General features: G+C 46.5%; 2 protein-coding genes across 3 annotated transcripts in view; one reads left to right on the forward strand and one right to left on the reverse strand.

The window, feature by feature from the left end:
* Positions 1 to 5343, reverse strand: part of PRKCA (protein kinase C alpha) — a 91509-nt gene extending 86166 nt beyond the window's left edge. For both annotated transcript variants that reach the window (XM_075279575.1, XM_075279574.1), the window contains exon 1: positions 5093 to 5343. In XM_075279575.1, the coding sequence (XP_075135676.1) occupies positions 5093 to 5274 (182 nt within the window). In that variant the 5' untranslated portion in view covers positions 5275 to 5343. The remainder of the gene's footprint in view (positions 1 to 5092) is intronic.
* Positions 5344 to 8987: 3644 nt separating this feature from the next.
* On the forward strand, positions 8988 to 16421 carry APOH (apolipoprotein H). Its single transcript, XM_075278424.1, has 8 exons — positions 8988 to 9051; positions 11979 to 12155; positions 12249 to 12345; positions 14790 to 14866; positions 14969 to 15157; positions 15457 to 15636; positions 15705 to 15902; positions 16324 to 16421. The coding sequence occupies exons 1-8, from the start codon at positions 8988 to 8990 to the stop codon at positions 16419 to 16421; spliced, it is 1080 nt and encodes a 359-aa protein (XP_075134525.1).
* The last annotated feature ends 1907 nt before the right edge of the window (positions 16422 to 18328 follow it).

Consider the following 18328-nt stretch of genomic DNA (forward strand, 5'->3'; position numbering starts at 1 on the left):
CTGCCCTGTGCCCCCCCCCCCCCCAAGTGTCGGCATGCCCCCAACCTGTACCCCCCCCCCCCCCAAGTGTTGAGGTGTCCTCGTCCTGTACCCCCTCCCCCCTAAGTGTTGACGTGTCCTCGTCCTGTACCCCCTAAGTGTTGACGCGCCCCCGCCCTGTGCCCCCCCAAGTGTCGGCATGCCACCGCCCTGTACTGTAGGTCATGCTGTGAGTAAGGGGCTCGTGCTATCGCCTGAAACGCGTAAGCTAACCTTTGTACTTTCTGTTGTCATGGATCTTTGCATGTGAAGGTTTTTTTTCATGTTTTAATAAGAAGATTAAAAGTTAATTTTTATAGTTGCTGGAAGTTTTACTATCAATTTTTGGCTTTGATTGCCCAGCTGCAGATCTGGGTATTGCATCTGAATTAGCTCATACTCACCGTCACTGAACTTTTCTATAGCAGTTATACTAGTGTGCTTGAGCGGTGTCTTCTTTGTTTTGACCGCCCTGTACCCCCCTTCCCCACGTGTCGGCGTGCCACTGCCCTGTACCCCCCAAGTGTCTGCGTGCCATCGTCCGGTACCCCCCAAGTGTCTGCGTGCCATCGTTCGGTACCCCCCCCCCCCCCCAAGTGTCGGCGTGCCGCTGCCCTGTACCCCCCAAGTGTCTGCGTGCCACCATCCAGTACCCCCCAAGTGTCGGCGTGCCACTGCCCAGTACCCCCCAAATGTTTGACACCGTCCATTACACGCTCCACTGTGATTGGTTGCTATGATCAACAGATTGCATCTATGGGTAAATGGACAGCGCTGTTTCGATGCAGAACCTGGTCTAGAAGTCTCTCATCTCTGCCAAAACAGTTTTTCCTACGCTGTGCTGATGAGATCCAATAGATAGAAACAGCGCTGTCCACAGCTGGGATTCTGTTCCTTTTGGAATAGATCTACTGGTTTGGCTAAACCTCGCATCATAGCATAAGGCTTGTTGAAAAAGTCATGCCTGATGTTTAAGGGGGCTGCCCCTAGAGGGCAGCAAGCATTGTTTTTCTAATTACATACTGGAAAACAGATTTGCATATATCCCATAATCCCCCAGTGGCTTTGTAAGTCTCCATATGCCTGCAAAGGTGCTCCCTCCTTAAGGAGTGAAATTACCCCCAGAACAGGGTTCACGAAGCAAATCAGCAACTTCCTGCAGGAAGTTATAAGGAAGCAATAAATGCCTCAGGAGGGGCGGGGGGGGATTACAGGGTTACGTAGACCCCAAACCTCTGAGCTATAGGAAGGCCTGGACACCCCCACGACTGGGGCTCTGGTATTAGCCAGGTGGGCAGTTGTCTGCAACATATGTAATTACATCACAATAGAGGGGATCTAAAGATTTCAATGGGAAGTGAGTGAAGAAATGCATGGAGGGTAATGGGGAGAAAGGAAAGCAGCCAGTGTGAGGCCGGGGGCCACAGGAGGGCGGCCATAGTGAGGCGGGGGGCCACAGGAGGGAGGCCATAGTGAGGCCGGGGTGGGGAGTCAATAGGAAGGTAAGAAGTGTAGGTGGAGGGCAAAACAGGACATTGGCATGAAATGAGGACATACAATATGAAGATGAGAATATAAAATGACGGTAGGAAAGCCTGAAAATGTGTGACGCAGATATTTTACACACACATATACATACACTATATATACATATATACACACACACACACAAACAGACATATACACTGCACCAAATACTCAGCTGTGAGGGCCAAATCAAATCAAATCAAATCGGCTTTATTGGCACGTCCGATTGGATATTTGGTATTGCCAAAGCCAGTAAAAAAGGGGGGGGGGGGGTTGGAGTCGAGGGTATGGGGGGGTGGGGTGGGGGGATGATTTGGGGTATAACAGTCCGCGGGGTCTCATCTTCCTCTTAGTTGGTGGCCACTATATGGGGGGGTGGGGTGGGTGGTTTGAGGTATAACAGTCCGTGGGGTCTCATCTTCCTCTTGTTTGGTGACAGCTGGACACGTATTGGGCAGCGATCTCCACAATGGCCTCTTCTTCTCCCAGTAGGATGTAGAGTTTCCTCTTCTCATCTGCAGATATGAAGTCTGGGATGTGGGCAGAGAGTCTTTGGTAGTAGACGGCCCTCACAGCTGAGTATTTGGTGCAGTGTAGCAGGAAGTGGGTCTCGTCTTCTAGGGCCCCCTGGTCACAGTGCTGGCACAGTCTGTTCTCCCGTGGCTTGTACGTCTGCCTGTATCTCCCCGTCTCTATCTCCAGGTTGTGGGTGCTCAGTCTGTACCGGCTCAGGGTCTGTCTGTGTTTGGGGTGGCGTATTCTCTCTAGGTAGGTGGCCATGGTGTAGTCCCTTTGCAATGACTGGTACACGGTGAGTTTCTTGGAGTTATTTATTGCACTTCTCCATTCCTCGATGTACCGCTCTTTGTCTCTCTCAATGACTCCTTTTATTTGAGCCTTGTTCAGGGCATGTTGGGGGCCCTCTAAGTCCAAAGACTCTCTGCCCACATCCCAGACTTCATATCTGCAGACGAGAAGAGGAAACTCTACATCCTACTGGGAGAAGAAGAGACCACTGTGGAGATCGCTGCCCAATACGTGTCCAGCTGTCACCAAATAAGAGGAAGATGAGACCCCGCGGACTGTTATACCCCAAACCACCCACCGCACCACTCTCCCCCACAACCCCAACTCCACCCCTCACCACTTTACTAGCTTTGGCAATGCCAAATAGCTATTCGGACGTGCCAATAAAGCTTGTTTGATTCTTTGATTCTTGGACGTGCCAATAAAGCTTGTTTGATTCTTGAGATATATATACATACAGACACAAATTCAGTGGGTGTACAGTGTATGGTATATCATATATACACATGTATCTAGGAGTAGAGAATATATACAGGTGGGTGTGGTGTATATACTTTCAGGGTCTCACCAGATGATAGCACCGTATGGTATATGCAGCTGTACACAGGTGTGCAAAATAAATATATATGTGTGTTATGGAGCTATGTTTACTTAACAATATATGCAGGTGTATATGGTGAAGTTCAGATGAAGACACCACAGTGTATACACAGTATATACAGGTGTACAGAATGTGTGTGTGCGTGTATATATATATATATATATATATATATGGAATGCATATTTAGATGGCTACATATTGGGGTCTCAACAGATGCAGTTAGTGCACTATACATATATATATATATATTACATATGGATGTATACAGTGTATACAAGGGGTTATACAGTGTATATATAGGGGGATTCTGACTAGATGAAGTCAGTGCAGTACATATTATTTAGTATAAACAGGTTTATAGTATATACACAGGGGCTCTAACCAGATGACGTGGATGTAGTATACAGCATGTAGTATATACAAGTTTACAGTATATACAAGGATTATACAGCATACATACAGGCGGTCTCACCAGATGAAGTTGGTGCAGTGTATGGTATATAGTATATACAGGTGTATACAGTTCATATACAGTGGGTTTCACCAGATGAAGTCAGTGCTGTGTACGGTCTATACATAAGTGTACAGTATATACAGAGGAGTGCATAGTATATATACGCGGCTCAACAGAAGTCAGTACATTGTAAGATATATAGTATATACAAGGTGTACAGTATATACAGGGGATCTCACCAGATGAAGCTGATGCAGTGCATGGTATATAGTATATACAGGTGTATAGTATATACAGTGGGGTCTCCCCAAATGAAGTTGATGCAGTGAATGGTATAGACACAGGTGTATAGTATATACACCAGGGATCTCACCTGATGGAGTCGGTGCAATGTAAGATATTTAGTATATGCAGGTGTACAGTATATACAGGGAATATACAATATATATATATATATATATATATATATATATATATATACACACACACACACACCGGTATATATATGGAATATCTCACCAGATCACTTTCATGCTGTGTATGGTATATACACAGGTGTATAGTATAGAGGGGAGTGTACAGTATATACAAAGGGGATCTCACCAAATGAAGTTGGTGCAGTGAATGGTATAGACACAGGTGTATAGTATATACACCAGGGATCTCACCTGATGGAGTCGGTGCAATGTAAGATATTTAGTATATTCAGGTGTACAGTATATACAGCGGGGTGTACAGTATATATATACAGGAGGTCTCACCAGATGAATTCGATGCAGTGTATGGTATATATAGGTTTACAGTATATACAGTACATGGGGGGGGGTCTCATCACAGCCAGTGTACTGTATGGTATATAGTATAAACAGGTGTACAGTATATACAGGGGGTCTCACCAGATGAAGTTGGTGCAATGTACGCTATGTAATATATACAGGTATACAGTATATACAGGGGGTCTCACCAGATGAAGTCAGAGCAGTTTATGGTATATACAGATACAGATGTACAGTATATATAGGGGGGTGTAGAGTATATATACCAGAGGTCTCACCAGATGAAGCCGGTGCAGTGTATGACATATAGCATATACAGGTGTACAGTATATACAGGGGGTCTCACCAGATGAAGCCGGTGCAGTTTATGGTATATAGCATATACAGGTGTACAGCATATACAGGTGGGTGTACAGAATATATACAGGGGGTCTCACCAGATGAAGCCGGTGCAGTGTATGGTATATACAGGTGTACAGTATATACAGGTGGGTGTACAGGATATATACAGGGAGTCTCCCAAGATGAAGCCGGTGCAGTGTATGGTATATAGTATATACAGGTGTACAGTATATACAGGGGGTCTCACCACATGAAGCCGGTGCAGTGTATGGTATATACAGGTGTACAGTATATACAGGTGGGTGTACAGGATATATACAGGGAGTCTCCCAAGATGAAGCCGGTGCAGTGTATGGTATATAGTATATACAGGTGTACAGTATATACAGGGGGTCTCACCACATGAAGCCGGTGCAGTGTATGGTATATACAGGTGTACAGTATATACAGGTGGGTGTACAGGATATATACAGGGAGTCTCACCACATGAAGCCGATGCAGTATATGGTATATACAGGTGTACAGTATATACAGGTGGGTATACAGGATATATACAGGGAGTCTCACCAGATGAAGTCGGTGCAGTGAGAGCAGAATGTCGGCTGCTTGAAGAATCGGGCGATGAATTTGTGGTTCTTCACCTCATGCACGTTCTTCTGCCGCAGGGCACCTTTCCGGGCGAAGCGATTGGCGACATCTAGAGGAGTGGACGAGGAGATAGAGTCCTGCGCCTGGAAGACGTCCGCCATGACCGGGGAGAGCGCGGGGAGAACGGAGAGCGAGCGCTGAGGAGCCGCTGCTGTCCGGGAGCCTCCTGCCCTCAGTGACAGCCCGGCCACGCCCCCGCCTCCTCCCGCCACACGTCACCAGAGGGCGGGGCTGGAAGTGGGAGGAAAGGAGCCCCTCTGCTGGAATCCTACTGTAACTACTACCTACTGTACAGAGGGAAAGGAGGGCCCCTGCTGGTGAAAGTTACTCACTGCACCACTACCTGTACAGAAGGAGAGGAGGCCCCTGCTGGTGACAGTCAGCTACTACCAATCACTACACCACTACCTGTACAGGAGGAGAGGAGGCCCCTGCTGGTGACAGTCAGGTACTACCAATCACTGCACCACTACCTGTACAGGAGGAGAAGGGGCCCCTGCTGGTGACAGTCAGGTACTACCAATCACTACATTACTACCTGTACAGGAGGAGAAGGGGCCCCTGCTGGTGACAGTCAGGTACTACCAATCACTGCACCACTACCTGTACAGGAGGAGAGGAGGCCCCTGCTGGTGACAGTCAGGTACTACCAATCACTACATTACTACCTGTACAGGAGGAGAAGGGGCCCCTGCTGGTGACAGTCAGGTACTACCAATCACTACATTACTACCTGTACAGGAGGAGAAGGGGCCCCTGCTGGTGACAGTCAGGTACTACCAATCACTACATTACTACCTGTACAGAAGGACAGGAGGCCCCTGCTGGTGACAGTCAGGTACTACCAATCACTACATTACTACCTGTACAGGAGGAGAGGGGGCCCCTGCTGGTGACAGTCAGGTACTACCAATCACTACATTACTACCTGTACAGGAGGAGAGGGGGCCCCTGCTGGTGACAGTCAGGTACTACCAATCATTACATTACTACCTGTACAGGAGGACAGGAGGCCCCTGCTGGTGACAGTCAGGTACTACCAATCACTACATTACTACCTGTACAGGAGGACAGGAGGCCCCTGCTGGTGACAGTCAGCTACTACCAATCACTACATTACTACCTGTACAGGAGGACAGGAGGCCCCTGCTGGTGACAGTCAGGTACTACCAATCACTACATTACTACCTGTACAGGAGGAGAAGGGGCCCCTGCTGGTGACAGTCAGGTACTACCAATCACTACATTACTACCTGTACAGGAGGACAGGAGGCCCCTGCTGGTGACAGTCAGGTACTACCAATCCCTACATTACTACCTGTACAGGAGGAGAAGGGGCCCCTGCTGGTGACAGTCAGGTACTACCAATCACTACATTACTACCTGTACAGGAGGAGAAGGGGCCCCTGCTGGTGACAGTCAGGTACTACCAATCACTACATTACTACCTGTACAGGAGGAGAGGGGGCCCCTGCTGGTGACAGTCAGGTACTACCAATCACTACATTACTACCTGTACAGGAGGAGAGGGGCCCCTGCTGGTGACAGTCAGGTACTACCAATCACTACATTACTACCTGGGAAGAATATGCAAATCTGTCTCCCAAGATGTAAACAGGGAGACAGTGCCTCTGTTTGCTGCCCTCTATAGCAAGCAACCCTGAACAACATGCCCGACTTCCCAGAAGCCTTTGCTGCATGATGCGAGGTTATAACCAAATCAGTTTCTCAGCTACGGACGGCACCGTTTCTGTCTCCAAATTAGTTCTCTCTAGGCTGCGCTGATGACGTCCAAAGAGTCAGAAACGGTGCCGTCCGTAGCTGAGAAACTGATTTGGTTATAACCTCGCATCATGCAGCAAAGGTTTCTGGGAAGTCGGGCATGTTGTTCAGGGTTGCTTGCTATAGAGGGCAGCAAACAGAGGCACTGTCTCCCTGTTTACATCTTGGGAGACAGATTTGCATATTCTTCCCATGTTCCTTTGCAGTGGAGCAACTATGGCTATAAGTCTCCACACACCTGAGAAGGTGGTCTCTCCCTAAGGATAGACGTTATCCCCACAATCTACATTACTACCTGTACAGGAGGAGAGGGGGCCCCTGCTGGTGACAGTCAGGTACTACCAATCACTACATTACTATCTGTACAGGAGGAGGGGGGGCCCCTGCTGGTGACAGTCAGGTACTACCAATGTTTTAAATTTACTTTGATAAAGGACCCTAGAGGTTCTGAAACGTCAGTAATTTGTCATCATTATGAGTTAGCCATTAAAAAAGTATCAACTACTGAAGACTATCAAGTTTTTTTTGCTCTTTTTACATTACTGGATACAGCCAGCTACCTTCAGGACACCACACACCTATTAAATAAACTATCCACTATAGGTCCTCTCCCAGATGGAACCATCCTGGCCACCATGGATGTAGAATCCCTGTACTCCAACATCCCACACCAGGACGGTGTAAACGCCTGACAGTTTTTCATGGAAAAGCGAGGTATGAACGCTGAATCGGTGGTGAAACTCACAAAATTTATCCTCCCCCACAATTACTTCTCTTTTGGTGACTGCATCTATTTACAGCAGACCGGCACCGCAATGGGGAGTAAAATGGCGCCACAGTACGCTAATCTCTTCATGGCCAAGCTTGAGAGTGACTTCCTATCCACCTGCACTACCAGGCCTCTGGCCTACTATCGCTTCATTGACGATATCCTAATCATTTGGACTGGGTCTGAACAACAGCTGAAAACCTTCCATGAACAACTCAACCAGTTCCATCCCACGATCAACCTGACGCTCAATCACTCCTCCCTCCTAAAATTCTATCCCTATATATCCTGTTGTACATAAATATGCAGCCTTCAGAAAGTGTTTTTAGTTATATCTGAAGAAGAAGCTCAGAGGAAGCTTCGAAACGTTATAATCTGTCATCATTATGAGTTAGCCATTAAAAAAGGTATCATCTACTGAAGACTATCAAGTTTTTTGTTTTTTTTATATTACATTACTACCTGTACAGGAGGAGAGGGTCCCCTGCTGGTGACAGTCAGGTACTACCAATAAGCACAACTGTTTACTGTTTGTCTAGGCTGATATGTGCTATTGGAATCACTGAGACATGAGGAACATTGTACCTCAATCCTTAAGATGTCATTAGTATCCGCATTGGCAAATGATCAAAGTGAACATCAATTAACCACAGCAATTAGAAATGCAAGAATCCTCCGAGAAATCCTCAGTAAACAAAACATTAGAGAAAACCGCAGCAGCTTCATGACATCATACTCTGACTCTAGTATACAGAATATACGAGGGAGTGTCAGCTCCAGGGCCAAACAAAACAAGGTGAACCCCAGAGCGACACCAATAATAACTGTAATGCAGAAGAGAATATACATTACATCAGTGATGTCAGTAACAGGGGGTGGGGCTGTGACAACCTCTCAGACATGGTATACAGGCTGGTTGTCAGTAGTAATAGATGAATAGCTGTACTGATCACATGTCTTTATATTATATCAGTGATGTCAGTAACAGGGGGAGGGGCTGTGACATTATATATAGGCTGGTTGTCGGCATGGAGGAGACTTGTTATAAGGGAGGTGATGTTCCCCTTTCAGAGGGATAGTCCACCTGTTGTACATTGTTTTCCTTCTGTTCCTCTCCTTGCTGTAGATACGTGACAGTTGCGTCCTGGTGTGTGGACACCTCACTGACCGTCAGGACACCTGGTTAATATTTAATTTGACCTTTCTATCGAGTAAAGGTTGTCGGGCTGCGGTTCGGACATTTGATTGTTAGCTCTTGGGAATATGTCGCAGTTTGTGCTATTGGCCACTTTGTTGTGTCTTCTTGGATATGCTGCAGCAGGAAAAGGTGAATACAAGTGTACAGCGTTTTATCCGGAACTAGCAACATAGCGGAGTCGTCCATATCACCGAATGTATTGTATGATCATCATATCACGTCACATGGGACCCCGAATATGAAGGGGCCCAGCCATGATAGAGCGACATCTGCACAATCCACAATCTTTAACTCCAGACAAATATCCAGAAGAATGGAAAAATCCAGACAGCAACGGCGCCATCACATGACAAATCGCAACATCTGGGGAGAAAGTCCAGAGTACAGGGCTAAATGTGATCTCAAAACAGAGAGATGTATCTAATCCTATCGTGTGTGATACTGTCTGCTGAGCGGTGTATCTAATCCTATCATGTATGATACTGTCTGCTGAGCTGTGTATCTAATCCTATCATGTGTGATACTGCCTGCTGAGCTGTGTATCTAATCCTATCATGTGTGATACTGTCTGCTGAGCTGTGTATCTAATCCTATCATGTGTGATACTGTCTGCTGAGCTGTGTATCTAATCCTATCATGTGCGATACTGCCTGCTGAGCTGTGTATCTAATCCTATCATGTGTGATACTGTCTGCTGAGCTGTGTATCTAATCCTGTCGTGTGATACTGTCTGCTGAGCTGTGTATCTAATCCTATCATGTGTGATACTGTCTGTAGATTTGTGTATCTAATCCTATCATGTGTAATACTGTCTGTTGAGCTGTGTATCTAATCCTATCATGTGTGATACTGTCTGCTGAGCTGTGTATCTAATCCTATCATGTGTGATACTGTCTGCTGAACTGTGTATCTAATCCTATCATGTGTGATACGGTCTGCTGAACTGTGTATCTAATCCTATCATGTGTGATACTGCCTGCTGAGCTGTGTATCTAATCCTCTGATGTGTGATACTGCCTGCTGAGCTGTGTATCCAATCCTATCATGTGTGATACTGCCTGCTGAGCTGTGTATCTAATCCTATCATGTGTGATACTGTCTGCTGAGCTGTGTATCTAATCCTATCATGTGTGATACTGTCTGCTGAGCTGTGTATCTAATCCTATCATGTGTGATACTGCCTGCTGAGCTGTGTATCTAATCCTATCATGTGTGATACTGTCTGCTGAGCGGTGTATCTAATCCTATCATGTGTGATACTGTCTGCTGAGCTGTGTATCTAATCCTATCATGTGCGATACTGCCTGCTGAGCTGTGTATCTAATCCTATCATGTGTGATACTGTCTGCTGAGCTGTGTATCTAATCCTGTCATGTGTGATACTGTCTGCTGAGCTGTGTATCTAATCCTATCATGTGTGATACTGTCTGTAGATTTGTGTATCTAATCCTATAATGTGTAATACTGTCTGTTGAGCTGTGTATCTAATCCTATCATGTGTGATACTGTCTGCTGAGCTGTGTATCTAATCCTATCATGTGTGATACTGTCAGCTGAACTGTGTATCTAATCCTATCATGTGTGATACGGTCTGCTGAACTGTGTATCTAATCTTATCATGTGTGATACTGCCTGCTGAGCTGTGTATTTAATCCTCTGATGTGTGATACTGCCTGCTGAGCTGTGTATCCAATCCTATCATGTGTGATACTGCCTGCTGAGCTGTGTATCTAATCCTATCATGTGTGATGCTGCCTGCTGAGCTGTGTATCTAATCCTATCATGTGTGATACTGCCTGCTGAGCTGTGTATCTAATCCTATCATGTGTGATACTGTCTGCTGAGCAGTGTATCTAATCCTATCATGTGTGATACTGTCTGCTGAGCTGTGTATCTAATCCTATCATGTGTGATACTGTCTGCTGAGCTGTGTATCTAATCCTATCATGTGTGATACTGTCTGCTGAGCTGTGTATCTAATCCTGTCATGTGTGATACTGTCTGCTGAGCTGTGTATCTAATCTATCATGTGTGATACTGTCTGTAGATTTGTGTATCTAATCCTATCATGTGTAATACTGTCTGTTGAGCTGTGTATCTAATCCTATCATGTGTGATACTGTCTGCTGAGCTGTGTATCTAATCCTATCATGTGTGATACTGTCTGCTGAACTGTGTATCTAATCCTATCATGTGTGATACGGTCTGCTGAACTGTGTATCTAATCCTATCATGTGTGATACTGCCTGCTGAGCTGTGTATCTAATCCTCTGATGTGTGATACTGGCTGCTGAGCTGTGTATCCAATCCTATCATGTGTGATACTGCCTGCTGAGCTGTGTATCTAATCCTATCATGTGTGATACTGTCTGCTGAGCTGTGTATCTAATCCTATCATGTGTGATACTGTCTGCTGAGCTGTGTATCTAATCCTATCATGTGTGATACTGTCTGCTAAGCTGTGTATCTAATCCTATCATGTGTGATACTGTCTGCTGAGCTGTGTATCTAATCCTATCATGTGTGATACTGTCTGCTGAGATGTGTATCTAATCCTATCATGTGTGATACTGTCTTTTGAGCAGTGTATTTAATCCTATCATGTGTGATACTGTCTGCTGAGCTGTGTATCTAATCTTATCATGTGTAATACTGTCCACTGAGCTGCGTATCTAATCCTCTCATGTGTGATACTAACTTGAGTTGCTGTATCTAATCTTGTCATGTTTGATACTGTCTGTTGAGCTGTGTATCTCATCTTCTCATGGTGATACTGTCTGCTGAGCTGTGTATCTAATCCTATGATGTGTAATACTGTCTGGTGAGCTGTGTATCTAATCCTATGATATGTAATACTGTCTGGTGAGCTGTGTATCTAATCCTATGATGTGTAATACTGTCTGGTGAGCTGTGTATCTAATGCTGCCATGTGTGATGGTGCTTGCTGTATCTAATTCTGTCCTGTGTGATGCGGTCCAGTATATGTCAGCCTATGGTGTATAATACAGTGCGATGTATCTAAGCTCACTATGTGTAATGTACCCTCTTCCCTCCAGTGTGCGGCAGACCCCGTGAGGTGGAGAATGCCGTGTTCAGACCAGGCCGAGTGGTGTATAACCCGCAGGACACCGTCACCTACTCCTGTATCCCGGGATTTGTGAAGGATTCTGGGAATGAGAGGGCTGTGTGCCTGATGTTGGGAAACTGGGAGCACGCCACCCTAAAGTGCAAGCGTAAGTCATTTACTTATAAAGCTCCTTCCCTCATTTATATTCTGAGCATGCTCCACCTCTTCATTAACATATGTACATCCATCCATCTTACAGGACATCAATGTCCAAAGCCGGGTGCCCTGGAGAATGGAAAAGTCCGGTACACAGACATCACATATCAGAGCGTCATCTACTTCTCCTGCCAGGAGGGGTGAGAAACCAAATGCACAGGTTATGGAGAAAGTGCTGCACGGGATTATGGGAGGTCACAGTGCAGTGCTCGGAGTCTAGGGCATATTAGCCCCAAAAAAGGGAACACCAACATGGACTGGGGAACAACTCAGCCAAACTGGGACTTAGTAACACTTGACAGAGTGTAGTAGACGGACCCCAAAAGCAGCAGCCAAACCTCTGTGATGCCGAATCTCCAATACTGGTGTCTGGAACATCCAAAGGGCAAGCAAAGAAGGAGACGCGCTGGTCCAAGTCAATCCCTTTATTCAACACAATACGCGTTTCAGGTTAAACACCGTTTCTCAAGCGTATACACTACCCAAAACGCGTAGTGTGTTGAATAAAAGAATTGACTTGGAATAGCGCGTCTCCTGCCTCCTCCTTTGCTTGCCCTTTGGAAGCAACAAGTTCCTGTCTTGGCAATACTGCCATTGGTCCTGCAGAGGTAACTTTGAGGGTTATATTCTGTGATATCAGAAACAGGATGAGGGTGCTCCCCAGGAGATGTTAATTATGGGGCCTCAAATGGTGGTAACAGGGAATGTCCCCCTGGGTGGTTACAGGTAGTGGAGGGGACCTTAGAGTCCAAGTAATGAAGGGCCACCCCGAGGAGATGGTGTTGGGTCTCCAGAGGCTCCTCCTGCTGTGTCTCCCCATGTGATGGTGTCTTCGGGGTGCTCTTGATGGTGGGTATGAATGAAGGCTCAATTTGCTTAGCAGGTTTTCTTACCTGTCTTCCAGACATGGGACTGTCTGTTAATCTTATCTGCCACTAACTAACCTGAAGAGCTGAAGGAGCTTTCTTATAACCAAGCACCCTCAACTGTGACTAACTAGAGACTCCGCAGAATAGGAAGCAACTGACTGGCAAGAGGCTACAAGTAACCACTAAGCTCCTCCCAGAGCATAAGCAACTCCTACTCTCATATAATGTATTAATAAAGACGGTTAGTCCCTGGTAGTGGCCTATTGGAAATCCCTACAGATACACAGCTCAGCAAGCAGTATCATACAGGATAAGATTAGATACAGAGCTGTCAGTATCAAACATGATAGGATTAGATACACCACTCAGCAGGCAGCATGACAAAGGAAAGGAGTAGATACAGTAGACAGTATCACACAGGATAGGAGTCAGTGGCGTAACTAGGAATGGCGGGGCCTCGTGGCAAACTTTTGACATGGGGCCCCCATCCCCCCCACACTGACTGACACCGAAGACCTCAACCGACCGACCCCCTCCCCCCCACATACACACACACACGTTCCTGTGCGCTCTATTATGCCCCATAGTGGCCCCTACACACAGTATTTTGCCCCACTCTGGACACCCATGAACAATTATTATACCCCGGTGTCTCTTCAGACCCCAGAGTATAATAATTAGATACCAACATAAAAAACTCTGTTACATACCTATCCCCGGCTCTGCTGCGGTCCTCAGTGGTGTCGGCCATCTTCAATGATGTCCAGATGTCACATGACCTGGGACGAAGGCCCCGATCATGTGATGTCAGGGACGTCATACAACTAGGCCTGAAGCCTGTCTGGAGCGCATGGAGGCCTCTCTGAAAAGGCCCCAAGTATAATAATAGTGTTTGTGGGGCCTGTGGCATCACTTACCGATCCCGGCCCCTGCCAGGATCGGTAAGTAAATAGGGCCCGTTACCGATTGGAGTAACTCCAGTTGGTAACGGCCTGTAAAGAAAAAAAGAAACGCATCGGTAGCGGCTGTCGCCGGGCCCCTAATGTCCCGTACCCTGTGGCAGCTGTTACCCCCGCAGTTACACCACTGATAGGATTAGATACAGCAGACAATATGGCACAGGATAGGATCAGATACAGCAAACAGTATCAAACATGGTTGGTCTATATACATCATTTTATCAGACACCACTACAGCCAGGTCTACTCTATACAGGCAGTTGCTCGGAGTATCTCAGCCATATATTAGATACATATATGATACAGCTCGTCATCTCTTCTGAGATCAGCGGTGATTTTAGCCATTGTTCACATGGTTGCTGTTATAATACTGATATTAGTAAGAGAGCAGCGTTCTACTCTGTGTATTGTACCACCATTACTGCCATTGTTGGCACTGCCCACCATGGTGATGTTACACTGACGGCAGTCATGTGACATTTTCCACCTTGATATAAAACTAACTAGATCAATTCCAAGTCTTGGCACAGGGGGCAGTATGACAACAAAATGTCCATTTGCTGACAGCAAGCAGAGATGTGGAAAGTGCTGAGGAGTGAGAAGCTCCAATAGTCACAGTGCTTGCGCTTTAAAGGTATAACTTCTGGGGGCGCCATAGATAGCATCCATCTGTATGGTCTTTGCTTTTGTTGATTAATCCCCTAGTGACTGGGTTGGGTAGAATTGCTGTTGACAGATCCTTGTTTCCTCTTCAAGGTACAGACTACGTGGGGTTAATGAGAGCGAGTGTTTGTTAAGTGGAGCCTGGAGCGCCCCTTTCCCAGTCTGTGAGAGTAAGTGTAATATCAGGGCACACATAGGGCACTCTGCTCACACAGCAAGGGACGGGTTCATGAATTACTGACATTTCCTAAAATACTTGCTTCCCCTTTAAGAGGTGACCTGTCCTCCTCCTGAGATTCCGCGGTTTGGGCGACTGGACATCTATAAACCACGGGAAGGGAACATATCCACCTACCTGGACGTGGTGAGCTACGGCTGCGAGCACAACTATGCCCTGATTGGATACGAGAATGCCACATGCAGAGCTAATGGCACCTGGAGCCACGTCCCTGAATGTCGGGGTAAGGTCCACCATAGCCTGGGATTTCCTTGCAAAGGTGGGTGACAAGCAATATGGATGCCATTTTCTCTTGCAGAGGTTGTCACTCAGCTTTCCCAGACTCCTTCACTATCAATTGCTACATTCAGGAGAGTGGCAAAGCTGAGTGACAACCAGTATGACCACAAACCAAATGTTATTGAGGTTGTCACCCAGCTTTCCCAGACTCATGCACAGCTAACCTTGTAGGAGCTGCAGCTTTCTCAGGAGCAGATCATTACTAAATGCAATTTTGGGGGAAAATTTCCACTTTTTTTGTAGATGTAAAATGTCAGCGCCCAACGGAAATTCCCAATGGGTTCATGAGCTTCGCCCCTTATCGGAAGTACAACTATCGGGAGATGGTGACGTATGGGTGTAACCCGCCATATACGCTGGTCGGCCTCCGCACCTCCTACTGTGATAAAGATGGACAATGGACCCAGAAGCCACTCTGCCAAGGTAAGATCTGTTTATGTACTGTGCCATCACGCCCACGTCCAACACTCATATGAGTACACTCATTACAGCCCCATGCCACGTGCCCACGCCAAAGGCAAACGTCCTACACAATGGGCGGAAGACACGCGTGGACGAGATCGCCCGGCAGCAGATCCATCATGGAGACATCATCACCTACTACTGCAAGAAGAAGAAGGAGAGCTGCTCCTACACCGTGCCCAGCCAGTGCCACAATGGCAACTTCACCGTACCCAACTGTTACAAAAGTAAGTGCCCTCCGCACATGCTCCTGGAAAAGCTGGGTAACATGAACATGGGCACATTACAGTTGCCACAGAGATAATCACCCAGCTTTCCCAGGCTCCTCTGCCAGTTGTATAGCCTTTGTATCAGATAATTGCAGAACTGTCATTCACGGGTCTGGGAAAACTGGGTGACAACCAATATGGCCGCATACATTTGCCAGAGGTTGTCACTAGGCTTTCCCAGATTCCCTGCTCCTGACAGGTGGTGGATCGTGTGCTAGTCATGATGAGCGGGGGCTCTGAAGAGATTACTCTTTGCTTATGTTAATAATGAATGGCGGAGATGCTGCTAATGGCCGCCCCTATTACCCTGCACGCCCATCTCACCCGTAAAAGACTCACTGCTCCTCCACCTCAGTACCTGCTTCTTTATCTCTTACAGAACCTGGAATGCTCTCAGTATTTTCCACTGATCCCTCAAACATGACGCCCTGTCCACAGGAAACTAATGAATATAATGCGACAGCCAAGTATCACTGACACTGAGTCGTAATAACCTTTTTTCGCAATAATAAAAGTGTGTGGCAGATTCTTCATGTGTTTCTGTTATTACTGTCTCCTGAAATACTCTGTGCTGCTGGGGATGTATCTCTCTCAATCTGTGACCTCCCTTAAACGATCAGTACACTCCTTTCCTGAAATACTCTGTGCTGCTGAGTCCACTCTATTCATGCAGTCTCCTGGATGTTCCATATATGTTTCCTGTAGTTCAGTGTTGGATGAGATGATCACTTTCCGTCCCCACATTGCCGCGCCTGTAGCGGAGTATAACCCCCAGCATCCAGGGCCGCCTCTGCTCAGAAATCGCAGCTCCTACAGGAAACTGAGATTATTTTCACCATTTCCTGGCACAGACTGGTGTTTACTGGTTCTTCCCGCACTGGGCCATTACTGAACGACCATTAACCCCTAATTTACAAGGTCACAGGAAACCCATCCCACCGCTGCCTCTACTGTTTGCAGGAGAAACACTTTTACCCTCCTCTCTGATCCTGGAAAAGCTGAGTGAAACCATAGAGGGTTTGGAGTGCTTACTACATACGTATACTTTACGTACATGCACACCCTCACTACATACATACATGTACTCCACACACATACAAACCCTCACTACTTAGATATACATACGCGTTCTGCACACACATGCACACACTATACATACATATACTCCACACACGTGTACACCCTCACTACATACATATATAGACATCACACGCATGTACACCCTCGCTACATACAGTAGTTATACATACATGCACCCCACACACATGCACACGCTCTACATACAAATATACATATATGTACTCAACACACATGCTCACTACATATATATACATGCATGTACACCCTCACTACTTAGGGGGCACTACCGCCACTGTCCACCCAGGGGTTTCCATCCTAAACCCTGTAAAAACTAGACAGGGGACAGGTTGCCGGCGGTCAGCTTTAGATTCCATTAATTTAAATGGGTTTTAAAAGGTAACTGCTGGTGTCCGTATGCGGCCTCTCTGCTTGGAAAGTGTTTTTTTTTTTTTGCACGGAGGCAAAGTTGTACATGCACCACCTTGTGTCTGTGAAAAGAAAAAAATCAGTTTCCAGGTGGAGAGGCCACATACGGACACCAGCGGTTACCTTTTAAAACCCATTCAAATGAATAGAATCTAAAGCTGACCGCTGGCAAGCCGTCCCCTGTCCATGGGGAAACCTCAGGGTGGACAGCGGCGGTAGTGTGAACGCCTACTTACATATACTCCACAGACATATACATACATGTACTCCACACACATGTACAACCTCACTACATACATGTACTCCATAGACATGCACGCCCTCATTACATACACAAACATACATGTATTCCAGAAACATGCACAACCTCTCAACATATATATACGGTACATACATGTACTCTACACAAATGTATACCCTCACTGCATACATACAGTACATAACTTCACACACATGCAAACCCTTACTAAATACATGTATCCCATACACACACGCAGACCCTCACTACATAGACATACATATACTCCACATACTTGCACACCTTCAGTACATACTGTAAGCCGATGGCTGGTCAGGTAATGGAGGGGCTGTACATCTCACCCAGACTACTAAGGTGGGTGAGATGAGAAAACTCCAGTAAGAATGTTTCTCAGCAGATAATTCTGTCTGCTGATTGTTATTTCAAAGTTCCGGTTACTGGGCTGGATTTTTAGGAATGGCAGGTAGGATTGATAGTGGGACCTGTCATTCCGCCCCCTCCAGTCCACACTTTGGGGATGTTCCGGCAGCAACTCAGCTGCAGAGAGTCTCCTCGTCAAGGAGGCTTAAGAAGTGAGCTGCAGCAGCAGACTTTGGGCAGAGCTTGGCTGGAGAGCCGA

The sequence above is a fragment of the Leptodactylus fuscus genome, chromosome 6 (assembly GCF_031893055.1).
Source record: "Leptodactylus fuscus isolate aLepFus1 chromosome 6, aLepFus1.hap2, whole genome shotgun sequence".
NCBI classification, from domain to species: domain Eukaryota; kingdom Metazoa; phylum Chordata; class Amphibia; order Anura; family Leptodactylidae; genus Leptodactylus; species Leptodactylus fuscus.

Coding starts and splice junctions, on each gene's coding strand:
- APOH (XM_075278424.1), top strand. CDS start 8,988: ATGTCGCAGTTTGTGCTATTGGCCACTTTGTTGTGTCTTCTTGGATAT. Junction 9,052..11,978: donor ATATGCTGCAGCAGGAAAAG/GTGAATACAAGT, acceptor TCTTCCCTCCAG/TGTGCGGCAGACCCCGTGAG. Junction 15,637..15,704: donor CCAGAAGCCACTCTGCCAAG/GTAAGATCTGTT, acceptor CACTCATTACAG/CCCCATGCCACGTGCCCACG.